The sequence below is a fragment of the Malaya genurostris genome, chromosome 2 (assembly GCF_030247185.1).
Source record: "Malaya genurostris strain Urasoe2022 chromosome 2, Malgen_1.1, whole genome shotgun sequence".
Classification (NCBI taxonomy): domain Eukaryota; kingdom Metazoa; phylum Arthropoda; class Insecta; order Diptera; family Culicidae; genus Malaya; species Malaya genurostris.
In genome coordinates, this window is record NC_080571.1 from 111534689 (window position 1) to 111556445 (window position 21757).

The 21757-nt window shown below is 38.4% G+C and overlaps 1 protein-coding gene across 1 annotated transcript in view; it reads right to left on the bottom strand.

The window, feature by feature from the left end:
- The window catches only part of LOC131432544 (acetylcholine receptor subunit alpha-like 1), a 328833-nt gene that overhangs the window by 26243 nt on the left and 280833 nt on the right, over positions 1-21757 (bottom strand). Inside the window, exons 5-7 of the mRNA XM_058598881.1 lie at positions 19533-19642; positions 8788-8968; positions 7958-8418 (exon numbers count right to left, since the gene is read on the bottom strand). Of these exons, the coding sequence (XP_058454864.1) occupies positions 7958-8418; positions 8788-8968; positions 19533-19642 (752 nt within the window). The remainder of the gene's footprint in view (positions 1-7957; positions 8419-8787; positions 8969-19532; positions 19643-21757) is intronic.

Genomic DNA, 21757 nt, shown 5'->3' on the forward strand with positions numbered 1-21757 from the left:
GCGTCGTTGCAGGGCAAATTACCTACTCGCCCACCTCTGGCGCCCCCCTTACCACCGATGCCAGCATCGGCTCAACCAATTGCGAATATACGTTTACCTGAAATTTCATTGAAACAATTTTCTGGTAAAATTGATGATTGGGTATCTTTCCGCGATCCTTTTGTGTCACTGATTCATAATAATCAGCAACTTGGGGCAGTACAAAAGCTGCATTATTTACGAGCGACGCTTTCCGGAGAAGCTGCTGGAATTTTGTCATCACTCGAACTATCATCCAACAACTATAACGTTGCTTGGAAGATGTTACGAGAACGGTACGAAAATAAAAGTTTTCTGATTTAGCGACACATGTCGGAGTTGTTATCCCTATCTTCGTTGAAAAGAGAATCTTCATCAGGATTGTCTGAGTTGGCTGACAATCTCTCATCATGGCAATCCACATTCGGAACCAAAACATAAACCTCGTCTCGCCATAGCCCATGTTGCTTCAGAGAACATTACAAGGTGTCCTAGTTGCAAACAAGCACATTTATTATTCCAGTGCGACCAGTTTCGTACGCTAATACCACAACAACGGTTCGAATTTGTAAAAAAGCATGGGCTATGTATCAACTGTCTCAAAGCCTCTCACCTTGCAAAGGATTGCTCCAGCGGATCATGTAAAAGCTGTTCCAAGAAACATCATACTTTGTTGCATTTACCACCTGTGCAACCATTCACAAGGAAAACTCAGACATCTTTCTTATCCTGCCAATCCGCTGAAGCATCTTGCTCGCAAGTCGATAAATCGTCGGTCTCGAATACCAGTTCGGTTAGGCACACGGTAGCCTCACCACTCGTCGCCTCGCCGCAAAATTCGGACGCATTTTCTGTCGATATCGCTCCCTCGTCGTCGTCGGTTGACAGATCGTTCGTTAACGTAAACAATCACCATATAAACCAATAAACAATACACCTCCTGTCAAAGTGCTCAAGTGAAAACGACTTTTCGTAATAATCTAGTGATGTTATCAACTGCAATTATAAAAGTGAGAGATGCGGATAACAATTTCCACTCTGCCAGGGCGCTTCTCGATAGTGGTTCTCAACCAAGTTTCATCACCGAAGCGCTGTGTCAGAAACTTCGTCTAAAACGTTCCAAATTAAACTCGCCTGTCAGTGGAATCGGACAATCCACCGTAACCGTTCATCATGGTGTCGCACTATCTCTCTCGTCTCGTTTTGGCAACTACAACTACAACCTCAATTGCTTAGTGCTCCCTAAGCTCACAGTATCGCTTCCCAGTCATCACATCGATGTCTCACGATGGAAGATTCCTCTACACCTCCCTCTAGCGGATCCACAGTTCAACATCAGTCAAGGGATTGATGTCATCATCGGAGCCGAGTTGTTTTTCAATTTACTGGAAAATCAGCAAGTCTCGTTATCTAAAGGTTACCCACTTCTTCAGAAAACCACTCTGGGATACATCATCTGCGGAATGGAGCCAATCCTCGAACCAGTTGCAACACAAAGCAGTCATGTCTGCTCGGAAGACTTGCTCGATTCACGACTCAAGCGATTCTGGGAGATTGAAAATTTTGATGATGGAAAAGCGTATACATCTGATGAACAAGTTTGTGAGGAGCATTTCAAGAAGACCGTCTTTCGTTGTTCTGACGGACGTTACACAGTTCGTCTACCGTTCCGGCAAGAAATGTTGAGCCTGATTGGAGATTCGCACACTCCCGCTTTCCGTCGATTCCTGTCAATGGAGAAGAAGTTTGCTGAAAATGAAGATCTTCGCCAGGAATATTGCAGATTCATGGACGAGTATAGCAGGCTAGGTCATATGGAGGTGATTTCGCGCGCGTCGTGTAGCCCACAGTATTTCTTACTCCACCACGCCATACACCGTCCAGAAAGTTCAACTACAAAAATTAGAGTTGTATTCGATGGATCAAGTAGAGGTTCGACACAGTTATCGCTCAACGACATTCTGTTTCCCGGTCCAACCGTTCAACCTACATTGTACTCTACGGTCATAAACTTTCGGTTACCTCGTTACGCAATTACTGCTGATGTTGAGAAAATGTTCAGGCAGATTTGGATCCATCCGCAGGACCGTTGCTACCAGCAAATACTTTGGAGAAAGGATTCATCGGAACCAATTCGTACCTACCAATTGAAAACGGTTACTTATGGTCTCGCCAGTTCACCGTATCATGCTACACGAATTTTAAATCAGTTGGCCAGTGATGAGGCAGAATATTTTCCATTAGCGGTCCCTATCATACGAAGAGAGACATACATGGACGACGTGCTATCTGGACATGATGATCTACAGCTGCTCAGAAGAACGTGTGAGCAATTACAGAAGATGCTAAGCTCAGCCGGATTTGTACTCAGGAAATGGGCTTCCAACGAACCGTCCGTACTTGCTAGTATACCACCAGAATTGTGGGAAGTTTCTGCAGAGTTGGAAATTGATCGTTCTGAGGCTGTGAAAACGCTGGGTCTATTAAGGTTTCCTCAGTCGGATACATTCAACTTCAAAATCCCTTCAATGTCAGACCAGAGTCTAGTTACGAAAAGAATCGTTGTTTCCGAAATGTCCAGTCTTTTCGATCCCTTAGGCCTTTTGGGTCCCGTAGTAGCAAACGCAAAAATGTTCGTGCAAAGGCTTTGGGCAGAAAGTTTATCGTGGGATGAGCCACTTTCGGAAAACCACAGTGCTTGGTGGAGAATCTACCGTTCTGACATACCAAGTCTACGTTCAATTGAAATACCACGAAGAGTATTATTTAACACAAGAACAGAATATCGTTTGCATTGTTTTTGTGACGCTTCCAAGCGAGGATATGGATGCTGCATCTACGTCGTTTCACCAGATGATACCGGAAAACTACACTCACAACTACTAACTTCAAAGGCTCGTATCGTTCCGCTTCGAGGACAGACGATACCAAGGTTAGAGCTTTGCGCAGCTCTATTGGGAAGTCAGCTGATGGACCATCTTCGTAGAACCACTGAATATTCGAACCCTGTTACCTTTTGGACAGACTCTGAATAGTACTGCACTGGATTAAGTCGCAGTCCAACGTCTGGAAGGTATTCGTTTCAAACAGAGTTGCGGAAATACAGCGCCTGACGAAAGGATCGCCTTGGAGACATGTGCCCACCGAGGTAAACCCGGCAGACCGGCTCTCTCGAGGAACTCAAGCAAGTCAACTTCTGGGCGATATGTAATGGTGGCAAGGTCCGAAGTATATAACGGCTCCAGAGGAACAATGGCCTCAAAGCGTCATAGTACAACCAATCCAACATGTGATAGAAGAGGAAGCCCGTGTCGTTGTTTCGCTTCATGTCAATCAGGCGGATTGCTCGTTGATCGACAAGTTTTCTGATCTAGGGAAACTAATCAAAACAGTATCATTTTGCTATCGTTTTTACAACAATTGTAAAACATCTAAGAAGGAAAGGATCCATGGACCATTAACCCCTTGCGAATACCAATTTGGTCTGAAAGTTCTTGTTCGTCTCGCGCAAGGTGCCGCTTTCCCATCCGAATCATTTATCTACCAAGATCGTCGTGACATACCAGTAGATCCGAAAGAACTTGATTCCAAATCTGCACTAAAATCTATAAACTGTTTTGTGGATGAAGTCGGAGTGTTCAGACTCGATGGTCGTCTCAAGTATAAGGATGCTCCGTATGATTCGCGTTGTCCAATGATACTACCCGTAAATAACAAGCTTAGTTGGCTGATCGCTCGGTCATTACACATCCAAACACTGCACTCTGGACCAACGTTACTACTGGCAATCATTCGTCAACGATTCTGGCCGCTTCATGGGCGTCGTCTTGCTCGCAGGGTAGTACGCAACTGTATAACCTGTTATCGGTGTAATCAACGTACAGCACATCAACAAATGGCTCCACTTCCATCTAGGCGGGTAACTCCTGCTCGAGCATTTACTTACAGCGGGTTGGACTACTGTGGGCCGTTTCTCGTTCGTCCGTTCATTGGGAGAGGAGCGTCGGTGAAAATCTACGTCGCGTTATTCGTGTGCTTAGTGGTGAAGGCAATACACCTCGAGGTTGTCGCCGATCTAACGTCGGTCTCGTGTATCAACGCCGTCGCGTTTCGTATCTCGTCGAGGTCCTGTGCTCGAAATACATTGCGATAATGCGACTGCTTTCGTCGGGGCAGATCGTAAGCTCAAGGCTGCGAATAAAGCCTTCCGCGAACAGTTTCAAACCAAGGAATGGCAAAACTATACAACGGACCATGGAATCAAGTTTCTCTTCATCCCGGCCAGATCGCCTCACTTCGGTGGGCTTTGGGAGGCTGGAATTAAATCGTTCAAATATCACTTCCGTCGCATCATGGGTTGCAAGGCATTCACCATGGACCAGTTCGTAACGGTCGTAACTCAAATAGAAGCTATACTCAATTCACGTCCATTAACCCCGTTATCGGATGACCCACAGGATATTTCTGCTCTAACGCCAGGACATTTCTTAATTGGAGAACCGTTATTTTCTATTCAAGAGCCTGATTTAATCGAATTGAATACAAATCGTTTATCTCGCTTACAGGATATGAAACGATCCGTTCAAGATTTGTGGAAGCGCTGGTCTAGGGACTACTTAAGCCAGCTACAACAACGGTCGAAATGGAAGCAAGCTACAACAGATGTTCGAGTCGGGCAGTTGGTTTTACTGAAACAAGAAAATATGCCTCCGCTTCAGTGGCCACACGGGCGGATTATACAAACAGTACACGGTCCAGATGAACATGTCCGTGTAGTAGTGGTGCGAACTGCAACGGCTGTTTATAAAAGAGCAGTCACGCAAATTGCTGTGCTTCCTATCGACATGGAGGACATTCAACGATCCTAGTCGTCTCTCCACTAGCAGTTGATGGTTGAAACGGACGGTTTCAACGAGGGCCGGCATGTTCAGGATTCCACGAATGTTCAATAAATGAATACTTTCAATCGTATTACACTTTGCGAATATTGAATTTTGTAACACCCTATACTCACATCCTACCTTTTATATTTATCTTATGTTAAAACCACACACCCTATATTTACATCCCATCTTTTATATGCACACTCTGCTAAAGCAGAACACTTACACTCACACAGAGATACACAAACGTCAACTGAATCATTCGTATTAAAAGTATTGAAGCTATCACACGCGTTTATAATTCGTTCCTGCTGTTCACCGAAAGCCGTAATATTCTTCCATCGCCGCTTAAAACAAAATTCCGTTGCGAATCCATCACCGACGGATCAACGCTCCGATCATCGTCTCAAACAGTCGTAATACCTCAATTCGCAAGTATAGGGAGTTTCATTCGCGGAAATTCAATTGTTGAGTGAATCTGTAGGATGTATTCAAACGATTGCTTTTAACGTAATAACATTATCAAATAGAGTAACAACCAACGTGAACAAAAAAAATCGATTTTTTAGGAACACCCTGAGTTGCTCCCTTAAAATAGCTGTAACACTAAAACCGTAGGAGATACTACAATGGTGTCCTCAGCAAAGCAGCTTGATATAAGTTTTTCTACAGTTTTGCCGTATATAGTATCTTACCCCAATAGTTATAGCCACTACCTAATACCATATGCATCAAAAGGCTTATCTTTCACTGATCATTTGTTATGAAGACATCATAGTTTTTAAGGGCTGAGGTCGCGTATAACCACGTGGCTCACTCTGCGCATTACATTTTACTCCATGCTCTCTCGCACATGTGCAAAATGACTCTCGATGGGCCGGGTGGCTAAGAAAGTTTTGATATTTTCAGTTACAAGTTTGACTACACCACATAAAATCCAATAAAGCTACCGCTTGTTTGGCAGCCTTGCTGAGCCGATTTTATTTCTCTCTCATGTTTCGCTACGTTACCAGAAAACTGGAGCAGAAAACAATGGCGCCGCCATAGAAATCGACTTACCTTCACAAAAATAACATTCACTTCGTTTTTATCGCGACAACATATATGTTTTTATGCACTAATCGCATCTAAATTAAATTATCTAGTCATTGTCAGGATAGATTTTTGGTCTATGCTTTTGAAGGCGAGATATTGAATGATCAAGTTGAAAGTTTCCGTTTTCAGCTATGCAATTTTTCCTTCAGAAAAAGACTTTCCCATCTTCTAAAGTCAAACAGTCATTCTGAAATTTTCACAGAATAATCTAAACTAAATTTCTAAGACATTGTAAGTTGGGTTTTTTTATATTCGTCACCGTTTCTGAGAAAATCAGATTAGAAGCGTGAAAATATCCCTCTATAGCACCCCAAATCACACTGGCCTCAGCCCTTAAGTATAAGGTTAAGCCACAAATGTTTTTGTCCCCCTAAACTATGGATCCAGACTGCTGTGCAATCACTACAAACATCATATTTTTTCATCATGTTAAAAACGTTGAATTTTACCAGAAAGTGATGATTTGCGAAAACACATTAATTTTTTGTTTTCATTTGAAGAAAAGTGCTGCAGAGTCGCATCGATGGTGTAAATGATCACCTAGACCATCAAAAAAATTTGAAGACGCCGAATTGCAAACAATATTGGATGAAGATTATGTTTCTAGTCAGAAACGAAGTTTTGCGCAACAAACAATTTCTGACCTGTTGGAAAGCTATGAGAAAAATCCAAAAGATTGTAAAATGGGTTCCACATTTATAGAATGAAAGACAGATGGAAAAACGAAAAAATATTTATGAAGTTTTGCTGCAAAGACTTGAAACAAAATCAGTTTTTAGCATTTGGCGATGAGAAATGGGTGTTTTTTAATAAATCGAAACAGAATAAATCATGGGTTGATTCTGGACAATCATCAACATGGACTGCAAAACTAGAGCGATTCAGCAAAAAAGCAATGCTCTGTGTAATGGTGGCGTATTAGCAGTTTCTAGAACCTGGTGAATCTGATAATACTAATCGCTACAGAAAGTAAATGATTAATTTGAACCATGAATGAATCGAAAAACGACCAGAAATTTTCACGACAACTCAAGTAGCAAATATTGTTGTAGCATTGCATTTCTTCACTCTTCTCGCAACGATTGTACGATTGAAAAAGCGTGGTTAGCTTGTATGCTGTGCAACAACTTTCTTGTTTGATATGTTTCATAGCAGTAATATTTCTTAAGTAGAAACCGAAAATGAAACTGCTCTAATGAACTTATTGTAGAAAAGTTAAATAAACCGATGTAGAACTTAATCATATTAAGTTTTTAATTTAGTTTCACAAGCAGTTGTATGAATGATTTACACATTTGTTACATAAGCATGAACGCTTGGCGGCCACAAGGGGGGTGTTACAAAAGCATGTAAAATCATTTGTCAAACATATCTAACATGAATAGCCGCTCTGTAATAAATGTGAAACATGCCAATTTTAACAAGTTTTAATTGCTACTTGAGAATGCACATGTACACAAGCCAAAACCTGTTCAGGGTGCAAACGAAGCACTTGGCTGGAAGCTGCTACCATACCAGCCGCATTTACTAGATTTGGCTCCTTCTGATTACCATTTGTTTTTATCGATGGGTGACGCATTGGCTAAATTATCCATAAATTACATAAAAATATGTCAAAACCGGATTATTTTCAAAGTGTACTTTCTAGTAATTGAGATTGATTTGTAATATTTTGTGTCGAATGGAAGGAGGTTCAATGAAGCAATAATTTTGAAATATATCCACACTGTTGTACTACATTCCCTGATAATTGTAAAGAGAATTGACCAGGAACAGAGTTTTCTACGGTCAATAGTGTAGTCTGTAAGATGTATTAAAATAATCACTGAGAAAATCACGCCATAAAAGTACACTCACTTCAACCATCGTTAAGCATTGTAACACTTGTTGTAGCGGTATGGATATTTATTACGAAAGAATGCAAAGAAATAAAAACAGAAAAACAAACTTGAAGTGCTTACCTAAAGTTAACGTTCAGTACGGCAATGGTAACAACTACGGACAATATAACTAGTATCATCGTGAATAATAAATACTTTCCTAGCAGTGGAACCGTTAGCGACGTTGGTGGAATAATTTCAGCCAGCAGTAGAAAAAACACAGTGAGTGACAGTAATATACTTATACATAATGATATCTTTTCACCGGAGTCACTTGGCAAATAAAACACTAGTACGGAGAGAAACGATATACCAACGCAAGGTATGATCAAATTCACGGTGTAGAAAAGAGTTTTTCTCCTTAACGTTATATAAAATATAATATCCGGATATGGTTCTTCACAACAACTATAAAATTTTTCATTTCTAACGGCAGGCACCTTCATAATGTCCCATTCAACTGATATATAGTAATCTTGCAGATCTATTCCCACATCGATGTTATCCGAATCTGGCGTCTGCTGAAGATGGCGTAAATCCACCTGAAAACAGAAAAAAAACAGGGAAGAAAAAAATCAGAACACATCACGTGAAACGAATAATGCGGAGCTTTTCTTTCATTTCGGTTGCTCATTAGCTAACTCAGATCTACAACAGCACATATCAATATGAGCACGTATCCGCTCCAGGCAGCAGTCAAATCATTCGTTGTTCAATCACTCTCATTCAATCACAATCACATTTACCCATCCAACATCCTACATGCCAGCCTATTCGCTCGGTACATTTTCCAAATGTACCAACGTTTGGAAATCATGTGTAGAAATACTTCCCAGCATCCATCCTTCCATCCATCCATCCATCTATCGATCCTGGCGTGTTCCACTAATAAGCGACTTCTAGTGACTTACCAAGTATCCATCGTACGTCCAGGATCCAAACTTCATGAAACATGTTTGCTCGTCGAAGGGAAAATACTCAACATCGATTTCACAAAATGATTTATAAATGGCAGGTGGTTTCCATACTACTTTACCCGTATGATGTAAAATTGCTTTTGTCATTATTGTCACCTCATAGTTACCGTCCGCACTGGAGTCGAGACGCAATCAGCAGCAGAGCCATTTCGATCGCATGAAGGCCAAAAACAGGAACAGGAACAGGAGAGAGAGAGAGAGAGAGAGAGAGAGAAAATTCAGATGCATCAGTTTGTGGTAGTCAATTGATTTAGATGCTGTGATTGATAACAGTATGACTGGGCCATGGTTCGTAACGAGTTGATTCTAGTTTTTTGGGTCATTTCAATCTGAACGGAGCGCTTGTCGTGACTCTCGGCCCGCAGCGGAAAATCAAAATGATTCGAACCATACCTACCAACTTGTAACGTTGGACATATCAAAATTAGATTTATTCATTTTGTGTGACAGATGCGCCTGCATTGTTTCGCGACCTAAGAGGATATTTGATTTATCAGCAGTTTCTGACTATGAATACATGTCACAAAATATTATCCGCCTGAAAATTCAAATTTATTAGAAAACAGGGTATGTGCGATTATTGATTTAACTGCTTGCAACTATGAATAGTTTTGAATAAGTTTTTGGATGTTTTTCCTGTTATGTCTTTATTTCATAATAAAATTGCTCGTTTTAAAAGGTTGATGAAGCGTACATTTTTAGCATATATAACACAACACTCAATAAGTCGTGTGACTAACTAAGCAAAACATTTTTTGACGAAAATCGATTTTATTCACCAATGTAAACTCCTTCAAGAGCAATACAATCGTTCCAACATTGCTCTAACTTCTTGATGCCGTGCTTGTGGAAGAATTTGTCTTTTGTATCAAAATAACCTTCACATTCAGCAATTGCTTCTTTGTTTAAGTTGAATTTCATAATGGCGAGAATTTATCCAGTAGTCACTTGGGGTCAGATCTGGACTACATAGTGGATGATAAAACAATTCGAAGTGTAATTCGTTCAATCGTCTGGGTGAAACGGTGATTTTTTCTTCAACATATAAAGTAATTTTTACTTAATTTTTTCATTCAAGCGATCTAACAACGCAGTAGCATTCGCTATTGATTGGTTTTCCTTTCTCAAGATAGTCGACGAAGTCTATAACATGTGCATCCCAAAACACTGAAGCCATAACCTTCCCAGCTGATTGTTGTATCTTTGAACGCTTCGGACGTGGTTTACCGGCTGCAGTCCACTCAGATCATGATCGTTTTGATTCCAGAGTGAGATGATGGATCCATGCTTCATCTATTGTCACATATTGATGCGAAAATTCGAATTATTTCTTGTAAACATGACCAAACACTGCTCTGAATCATCAACACGTAGTTGTATTTGATTGACTGTGAGTAAACGCGGCACCCACTTTGAACAGAGCTTTCTCATGGTCAAATGTTATTGCATTTATAATTATACATACCTACCTTATGATATTTCTACGGCCTCAGCTTTCTCACGGAATTTCAATTTACAATTAAATATAAACTGAATTTGTGAACTTTTTCAGGTTTTCTGCAGTAAGCCATGGCTCAGCTTGAACAGTATTTTTTTTTCAATAAGAAGCCATGACAAATTAACGAACAAAATTGTTTTGAATCCATTGTTCTGATAATGACAAAAGTAGCTTCACTTAAATGACTGTCACTTTTTTACTAAACGAAATATCGCGCAATTTCACATATAGTCTATTGAAAGTTGGAACTTCGTTAACGTCATATGGATCTGACAATGATAGCGCCATCTGTGTGTCAGTCACATGACTTATTGAGTGATGTGTTATGTAACCTATAAGACATAAGAGGGGTGGAGCTTGTGCCACTTACCAAAGTCTCTGAATAAGTTCTCAGTAATGAATATTTGATTTGCAAATCAGTTACATAGAAACAGAAAAATATTCGTTTCCTGTCAAATTATAGTTTGTTAATATTTCATTCAACATTTGTGAACCAAAAACCCGGTGATCAAAACAAAAATGAATTCAAGCTTGTTAAAGACTTTCCCAGAAAGTATGGACGCAACCAAAAACCGCTGGCATTTCGCAATGGTTCAGAATCTGACAATTTTTATGGCTGCGTCATGTTGTTTAAACTCTTCTCTAACCACTTGTGCAGTTGTTTATTCGTTTTCATTATTTTGTTTCGAAATGCGTGGATTTTCAGCAGAACAACGTCGAAAAATTGTGTACAAATGGTGCACAGGACGCGGACTGTCACTGAGAAAGATAGCAAAAATGGAAGGAGTAAGTGAAAAAGCCGTGCGAAATGCAATCAGGAAGTTCGGTGAGGATAACACCTTTGAGGATAAACCGAAAACGGGTCGAAAAAAAGGTCCTGCTAACTCTCAGTTGGATAAACGTATACTGAAGGCGTTCGAGCAAAAGAAGGAGGTTTCAGTTCGAGATGTGGCCAGAAAAGTGGGCACTTCGAAGTCAAATGTTCTTCGTGCTAAAAAACGTTTGAATCTTCGAACCTATAAGAAGCAGAAACAACCAAAACGTAGTCCGAAATAAGAAGCATCGATCAGGCCGAGGGTTCAAAAGCTGTACAATACGATTCTTGCTGGAAATTTGAACTGCATAATCATGGACGACGAAACCTACGTGAAACTCGATTACAAATCCTTGCCGGGACCACAATATTATACGGTGCGAGAAGGGTAAGGGCGAGATTTCGAAACCCTTCATCACCACTGCTTCAATGAACAGCGAAATATACATCAAGGAATATTTACAAAAACGACTTCTACCCATGATTCGAAGCCACAAGGATCCTGTTGTCTTCTGGCTAGATCTTGCTTCTTGCCACTACTCGAAATCAACGGTAGAATGGTATACTATAAAAAATGTCACTTACGTCATGAATCCACCAAATTGCCCACAACTTGGACCAATTGAGGAATTTTGGGCATTATCGAAGGCACATCTTAGGAAACATGTCTCGACAGCCGAAACCATTCAACAGTTCGAAAAAGATTGGAAAAAAGTGTCAAGACTTGTCGCCAAGAAGTCTATACGGAATTCAATGAGAAACGCTCGCAAGAAGGTGCGCCAATGGCTAAGTAGCAAATGTTGAGAATAATATTCTGTTGTTGTATTCTAATATTATCAGTATATCGAAGAAAATTTGAATATCTAACACTTGTGAATTATTTACAGTGAAATCAAAGTGCGTCTATACTTTCTGGGACAGTCATTAAAACCCATTATTTCCACTCAAAATCCATGTGCTTTTCGATATTTATGGTGAAGATGATCACAGTGCATTTTGAAAACAAACACGCCATCGATATTCTGGGCTTAAAAATATCAACACTTATATAGTAATATAATAATTCCCCTCACATGTAATTTGGAGCTGAAAACTCTGATAGATTTTTTCGGTAATTGACATCAGTTTTTTTAATACTAAAGTTTAAATAGTAGACCAAACACAATGAACATTGGGAGCGGGTTGCTCCACCGAAAGCCATATCGCCGAAAGTCGTTTCGCCGAATGCCATTTCGTCGAAAGGATTATTTCGCCGAAAGAGAAATTTCACCGAAAGGATAATTTCGTTTATGAATTTATAATCAATTAAAAAGTACAAATTCTGGTTATTCATCAAAATTATCTATTTGTTTTATGTCTCCTGGTAATCGCCTTGTTTGTCCGGTCTATTCAATGCTAGGTTTCTTAGCTTCAGTCAGGTCCGAACGAGCGGTAGCGAGGTTGGATAGCACTCGAACAAAACGATGTAGCGAAGCCGCATTTGGCTTTTTTTTTCATTTGCACTAAGTTATCGGGAAATATCGCAAACAACTGCCTGGTAGTTACGCTAATATAGTCAACAAGTTTTCTTGGGAATTTCGTTCTGAAGATTATAAAATGAAAAAAATATTATAAAAAATTAAGTCTTTATGGATTATTTCAAAAGTACGATTGTAGTTAAAAAAAAAACGGGAATAAATCTTATCATTTTTCATTTGTCTTTATTTCAAATCAATTGCAATCACAATAAGAAGACTATAGGTCAACACCCGGTGAACGACCACGATAGGTTAAAGCCGGGTATTAAAAATGATATACAATACAGACTATAGAAAAATTCGGTCAAATAACCCTTTCGGCGAAATGGCGTTCGGCGGAACGACATTCGGCAAAATGACCCTTTCGGCGAGATAATGCTTTTGGCAAAATGGCTTTCGGTGAAACGGCTGACCCTGATCCATGAACATCAATGCATTTTTTGCAATCTAATAATTATTTCATTTACTGGTCATGATTACATTTACATAAGTTTTATCAAACATACATTGCCGTAACAAAGCGTACAAATATTCTCTCTGGTAGAGAAAATATGCTTCCCTAAAAATAACTGAGTTTATTTTGCATAAAAGTCTGCAGAAATTCTAGGAGCGTTTAAATATAAGTGCAAACTCAATTATAATTAGTTTTAAAAAAAATGTGACTTCACACTATTTATTGATTTAATGTTACTCTTCGGAAAAATGTTTCCTTCTTTGATTCTGCTCAGAACAAGACAACAACAAAAAAAGCAGTAATTTAACATTTATTAAAAGATATAGTACATTTTTAAAATTTCTAATACGAATCTTCTCACAAATATGAGTTCATTAGGTTCAGAGATGATCATGACACTCAAGTGATTCAGTTTTCGATAAACAGATACTGAAAAAACAATTATTTTGAAAAATTCCCAAGATTATAATCAAATAAATTTTTTTGTGTTTTTGAAGATCGATTTAAAATTTTTAAAATCATTTAGTTTTCAATGCAGAAGTGGGAATTTAAATGTTTTTGAACACTTGGCTCGAAGATTCGACTAATTTTGTGAAAGTACAATACAAAACGATATTTTTCGTAAGATTCATCACATTCGATAGCACCCATTTGTAAAAACACGAGACTGGACCGATCAGTTGGATACATAAAATGCACAAGTAACCTTCTCTACGGCATTATCGAACCGCACCAAGTGTAAGTCTTTTCGATACTGACACTGCAAAACGAAGCAACGTCTGGGCATTACATTCCTTTCGAGAAATTTGGCCTTTCTGTTTCAAAAGACTTTGCAGCCGATTCATAGCGTACAGAAGCATTGCATGGCTAGTACTACGATCCTACTGACACTAAGAACCCTTCCTGGTCGGGGCTCGAACATGCGACAATTGTAAAACCAGCGCCCTATGCCTTGAACCGCCAACCCGGGACTGCAAAACGAGCAGTTGATTATTCATCGACCAGAAATATGCGAAAAAATATGACAGCAAATATTCATAGATTCCGTTTTGTGCGAAAGCTAATGCTGTGCACAATGGTGCGGTATTTTTTCATGCATAACGTGAAGCCTTCATATACAGACCGAAACAGAACTGCTACTGAATGAGTTGCGAGGTGTGAAGCAACGATCAAAACCGTCGGCCATGTTAGAGAAATCAAGAGGATGACATCGTTATGGCATGCTGTGATCGGCTCGTGAAAGCATAGGTCAATTCAAACCGATTTTTCAATGGTGTACTACTGAAACACTACTTTGTTTAACAATATGTGTTTAAGTTTAAGGTTTTTGCATCGGTTAATAGTTAAATGATATAAACAATAACAAATCACTGAGTTGTAAGAGCTCAAAACTATTACAGATCAAGGTTATGCGGCTGATTTTGAATTTTCAAATTGACACCCCGCCCCGTATAGTTAATGCCAAAAAATCTGTTAAGAAAGTTTAGCCCTTGTCAAAACGATTGATTGATTGATTATATCGTTTTTTTATACCCGGCTTCAACCTAGCTACGGTCGTTTCCAGAACGACAGTCTGAACCAAATTTGGAAAAACAAAATACGTCTAGTGGCATTTTGTGGCAAAGTCTGCCATCATTTGACCTAGTTGGTGCTAAACTTTGTCCATAGCACAAATACAAGAATAGAACAAACCAGTGAATAGTACACAGTTTTCAGGCAGTAAATATCATTGAAATTTTTGGTTATCCGTATTACAATTCCCAAGCATCGGGAAACTTTTGCAACTATGTAGCTAACATGTTTTTTAAATGTCAGTAGCTCATCGAGGAAAATGCCAAGATCTTTCACACATGTCGTCCTTTTAATTGAAGTACCACATATGTGTGGTAGTCAAATCGAACAGAATTTTTTGTTTGTGTGAATGTTATGATCAAACATTTCTGGAGATTTAGAATCATTCGATTGATCTCACACCAGTTAGCAAAAATTAACAGTTGGCGGTGCATGAATACTGCATCATCTATTTTCTGGATTATGTTATACATTTTAATATCATCAGCAAATAAAAACCGCGGCCCTTCCAGGACAAAATTCACCTCGTTAAAGTACAGCAAAAATATCAGTGGTCCTAGATGACTACCTTGTGGGATACCGGAAGACTTCTTCGAAAAGTCGTAAAAATTGCAGGATTCAGAAGCAATTTTTATTAATTTCTTGAGAACATTTCCTGAAAACGGTCATACAAAATATAATAATTGGTATACAAAATTTTTCGCCATGATTTGAGGAAAAAGATGAACTACGGTCAGGATGATACCAACAATAGTATTAGAGACCGCCCGCGTGTTACTACTTCGTTATTGATCAGAACCAATGAAGCTTAAAAAATTTTTTCCTGAAATAACTTGCTTAAGAATAGCACATAGTTTCACATTGTGTATACTACATTGATCCTTGCATGCTGATTGCACTTAGTTCAATGCATGTTACTACTGGAAACCGAGGAATCTTCTGCATTTCCACATGCATTACAGGAAGAGGTTGTTAGTTTGTAAATTATCGAATAATAACATCATGTGTTTTTTTAACTGGGTAGCCGGCTACCGAGGATACTTCGGGAGGATACAGCTGTCGGGAGGTTCACTATCAATTCTTACATTTGATTCATTGCGTACTGTTTTTTTTTATATGGAGCCGCATTACGCGATACGAAGAAGTTTTGGATATCTACTCCCAAACCGAAATAATAAAATACCAAACGGATTCTTTCAGCAGTCTAAACTATATTTACAAGCGTCCTTGTTAAACATAGTCGCAAGAAATATCTGAACATAACTTGACGCGCGCGTCCTAAGCTTAGCGTTTAACCCGAAGAAAAATAAATCCATTCATTAAAACGTTCCTCGAATAATCGACGGAGGTTAGTCTCGCCCGATTTTTAGTAAAAAGAAATATAATGAGGCATTGTGAATAAGGAAAATATGCAATATCTCTAAGAAACGATCTCACCAGTACACCCAATCCTCCATTTACGTAATCATCGGGATTTCGTAAATCGAATTATCACGAAAAAAATTTAAAGTTATTTTGAATTTTCAACGTAAAAAATGTTTTTCCTATGTATGTATATTAATGAATATGTATAATATAATAGATAGCTATGGAACAAAAATTATTGGTATTTGCAGGAAAAGGATGTTCTAAGTCGCATCAATTTCCAAGATGGCGACTTCCGGTTTATATATATTCCTTGAAAGTCTTTGCAATATGGATATTTTTAAAACGGGTTTGATGAGTAGATGTCAAAAAACGATGTTTGAGGTGGTTCTGAATTCCAAGATGGTTTATTGATATTCTCGAACTGCTCGAATACCTTCACAATATGCATATTTTCGAAATGGTTTTCATGAGTAGGCAATTACATTTTTTAGGCAGTAGTATAATATCTGCGGAAGATCTAAATTATGGCCGGATTTAGTAAAAAAAATACTAAAATACCAGTCAAATCATATTATCAAGACTGTTGAAACTGCTGAACAAAAGCCATAAATAAAGCGAAATTCTACATATAAGGAACTAAAGCATAATTCAGAAACACCTCAAACATCGTTTCCGACATCTACTCATCAAACCCGTTATTGTGAGGGTTTTGAGGAATGCCAAAATACCGGAAGTCGCCATCTTGGAATTCAGAACCATTTCAAACATCGTTTTGCGACATTTACTCCGTTTTGCGACATCAAATCCGTTACAAAAATACCCATGTTGTAAGGAGTTTTGAGTAATATCAATAAACCGGAAGTCGCCATCTTGGAATTCAGAACCACCTCAAACATCGTTTTACAACATCTACTTATCAATATCGTTCCGAAAATACCCATATTGTAGTAATTTCCTTGGAATGTAAATGAGCCGGAAATGATTTTCCTTATATGCAAAAACCTCTTTTTATGAAGTTGGTTCGTAAAAAAAGTTTACGTTATTTGGGATTCGGCTCGTAAAAAAAAGTACGAGTGAGTAATGTCAGAGACCTAACTGGATGCCGTGAAAACGAATAAAACTGACACTTTTGCTTTATACTTCCGAATATCAATTAGTTGATCGATTGTGTGAATTGTGCAAGCTTTCCCCTTTTTCACTAATAGAATTTGAAACGATACATCTAAACTAAAGTACAGATTAGTTACATTAAACATATTGACACTAAATTAAATTTTACGAAGTAACTAGTATAGTTCTTTATGATAAAATAATGGTGCTTCTGAAAAGAACTTTCTATGAATGGCTTCTGGGTCGGTACAGAAATTTCTACCAAATACTTATTTCTATTTGGTTCTACTACAACTGGTTGAAAAATGTGCCGTATACAGTATAGTAAAGTAAAATTTCGCATAATTCTTCGGATATACAATTATTGTTCTAAATAGCAACATACAGAATTTTGATTTCGATTATTTACTTTCGGATTTGAGTACTTCAGTGAAAAAAACTGTCAAAATGCCGTACGAGATTAATTTCTGGCATTCAAAGGGCCAAATTGTGTAAATACTGTTGCTGTGTTTTCAATCAAAGTTTACCTTTTTTACTTGTCCAGTAGATAATCGGATCTGATATGTGCCTGACTATCTCAAAACCGTCGTCCGGTGCGAAAAAGACATGCAAGCGTGAATGAATTTTCCTCATTATTTCCAAAAGTTTTGGAAAATTTTGGTTTTCAGTTATTTATGATTATCTAACACTGTTGAAAATTTGCTCACAAATTTCTGATCATATTTCCGACAGCTTGTAGAAGAAATTATGTTGTTGGATTAAGTACATCCAGAGATATTCGCGATAAATTTCTGCCCATTCTTGTATAGGGTAAATTTTGAAAAGGCGCCACATAGTAAAGTAAGTCGTGTTCACGACAAAAGATTACGTTATTTGGGATTTTGTTCGTAAAAAAAGTTACGTAAAAAGAGGTAACGTAAAATAAGTTTACGTAAACGGAGGTTTGGGTGTATACTGTTTCTCCTATTCGTAATGCTGTAAACAAAACATGGTGATATTCGCGAATGAGTTTGCTTCACATCAATTAGAGATTTTCAATCAGAATCACAGGAATCAGGATTGATTTGTAAATTTTACCCCACCCCATATCAATTTTCTATTTTTAGATTTTACGGTCTTGGAATAACGACCACAACCAATTTTTGTTATGCTCGAATCTGATAACCCCGACAATGATATGCAGATGGCGCTCCGAGCGGCTAACATCGTTTAATTTTGGATGGTAAATTCTCAATTTCCGCCGCTTCAACTTGTTTAGTGTCGCGATTCAGCTTTATTCAATAAATAACACCATTAATATTATTCACCAAAAAAATAACACTCACCACAACAGCACAATCACATAAAATAACTGTTTCGATCAATTATTTTACCTCAAGTTGTTTGATACACATTGAAATCAGACTTTTTAGAGAGCAGCACTTGAATACCGCATCGTACTCTCAGTGATACCAATAATTCTTTCCCTGAACTGCTATCAGGATGATACTTACTACTAACTATTATTTTTTTTGAAAAATAAGGAAACAATTCAAATTATTTAAAAAAATCCAAAACTTTTGTAAAATTTAGATCCTGTAACAAACGAAGAGTGAAACCAAATCCGTGACAAAAAATTTTATGCATGTAATTTATACTGAAATAATGAACGTTTGTCGCGTGAAAAACGGAAGAATACCTTTTTAATTTTATACAAATTAATATCGTCAGAGATCTTACTGGTGAATAAGAATTGGTTATTTATCGATGTGATCTTCGTTTGCAAAAATATTTTTGCGAACTCTTACAGCTTGCGAAACATTACAAAGGAGTAGTAGATGCAAAACTAAATATTTCTTCTTAAGTATTAGCTTTGGTCTTCATTGTACCAATTGAATGTTACGAGTCATATGGTACAGAAGATGAGGAGAGTTGAAAAACATCTGAACACGCATTGCACTACGGTATATTTGTTTCATTGTGAAACTTTGCTGCAGTACTTTGCATCCGCTTAGCAGCGCAATTTGAGTTTGTGAAGGAGTCAAAAAACAAATCTTCAAACAAAGGAATATGTGATTAGTATAGGGAAAAATCAGTCTGTACATCCAAATAAATCAAAATGAAACAAACCGCATAAGACATAACCGAGCTGAAAGTTTTCCTATAAATCAGTTGTTTGTTATTAAAGTGAAAATGATGATACGTTGCTCCATAGAACTAAACAGCGATAGAGAGCACGGTAAGGCTAGATAGGCAAAATGTTCGAAAACACAAGAAGAAACTTCATCTTTCGAATCAACCCGTTACTTGCAGAAGTTAGCCACACACCAGACAAACCAATAAACAGACAATCACAAACGGACTCACTTGTTATATAACACAATATCTGGCAGCCAAATGTGCTCCGATGGCACATGGAGCTGGTCCACTCCACCGTAGTCATCTGGGTTCCATTTGAGCTTATAATCGTTCCATTCCTGGAAGTAAGAAAAAGGAAAATTAAAACAAGTTAGATAAACTGACGAAAGAAATACATTGTTTTTGCTATCCCCATTAGTCAACGGGATTACAAGGATGGACGACGAGACGTGATCAATTTAGTAGGTACGATCATTTAAAGATGACACGGACACAAGTAAGCATTTTGCAACATAAGGAGTACATGTTTTTCATTCATCTTTGAAAGAATCCTAGTACCCTTCGATTCTTTTTTTTTGCCTGAGATTATTCCAACGAAAAAAAAGAAGATGTAAATACGTTTGGAGCATTTATAATGACGGTTGAAAAAATGGTTTAAATTGAAATTACTGAGAGCACCTTTTCAAAATGAAACATTTCAAATGAAACCCAAATAAATTAACAGCAATCATAGGTTGCTTCATCCGTAAATAGCCATTTGCGGTTAAAACACGGCGGGCACCGAGGCTCAACACATTTCCAAACTTGCTGTAGTGAATGAAGTCTGTGAATGGCAGTTCTATTAACTGACTCCATTTGAAAACTACGGCGTGACATGCGGTCGATCGGCCGTAGCTTTTAACTTAGTCCCACGGGTGGCCCATATCATGGACCGTATCAGAAATACACTCACAGTTATGGGTGATTTGTGGTTAGTTTCTCTCCCGCTGAATCGAAGGTAACACGGTGCTACCCAGCTACCATTATTGTGGTTTGCGTTTGAGGTTAACTCAGCAAAACGTAGGAACGAGGAACCCGGGGATCCCGGGTGCACAATAAGGGTTGCATGGGATGCAATGCAACAAAAAAAAAAAGAACTGCAATCGTTCCAAGAGTGACAAGTCAAGCATAAAACAATTTTGATCGTGCCTTGCATTGGCTCCGGGGTCCAGCACAGGACAATGAATAAAATAAATTAGTCAATAGTAACTGATGGTCACCGGTGTCGAACGACCGAAAAGGGCAGCAATCATAGCAATTTGAATTTAATGCTTCACTGAATTTTTTATCGTTCAACTGTTTTGTTTTGAGCGTTACTGTTCGCTTCGGATAATTCACATTTAAATGGTTCAAATGGCGGCAATAGTCAATTCAGATAGCAATGCGCTTTGCCCGTTTATTCGAGAGCTCGGTTCAGTTTACCCATTCTTAAGCATTTGGAAAAAATGCGGGTTTTTTACGAAGTAACAACAAAATAACAATATGCAATAGTAACATTTGTGACCTGAAATTTTCCAACCGGATTTTACAGAAAAGTAATTCTTGAAATAGGTTTGCCATCACCCTTAACATACTCCGTTTGAATGAAACTTCGTACAAGCCTGCAGAACAGCAAACCATTTGTTGTTTTGAAGAAGCCGATTTGACTTCAGTTCTTTAAATCGTTAAAACTCCGAAACTGTACAGAAAAAGTTTCTAAGAAAATACTGTAGGAGCTCAATTGCGCACTGTAATAAGTTTAAAATAAAAGCACTTCTTAATCCACTTAGTGGGTGTGATAAGAATCTAAAAAGAATCTTAGTGATTCTACATTCCCGGTCGGGACTCGAACAATCGACAGCTGACTTGTAAGCTTAGTGCTCTATGCATTGAATCACCAACCCAGATGCACCTGACCCCATAGTAAGGAGTGTATCGAAAATAAGCTATCCACATACATTTGTGTTGCATGCATGTATTTGTGATTGTTTTTTATGCTCAGATCACAGCATGCTGTGCTTTTGGCTGTCAGCTTTCGTTTGTTTACTTGTTTGTACGGTTGGAATTCTGCGTTTCCAAAATTTCGCGTATTGAAAAGGAAGTGAAAATTAAGGTTCTGGACACATGGCTGAGTGAGAAGGGTATTACTATGCGCACTTTGGCGAAGCGGTTTGGAATTCATCATGTCACTGTTAAAACCATCATTAATAAGTTTGGGAAACACTATTCTTTGGATGAGCTACCAGGAAGAGGCAAAACACCCGGTTCGTCCAACCCGAAATTGGACCAGAAAGTGGTATCTCTAATCATGAAGAACAAATCAATTTCAATACGTGATATGGCCAAAAATGCAGGAACGAGTGTCGGAAAGATCCAGCGCATCAGGAGGCGAAATCACCTGAAGACCTACAAGAAGCAGAAAATCTCGAAAGAAA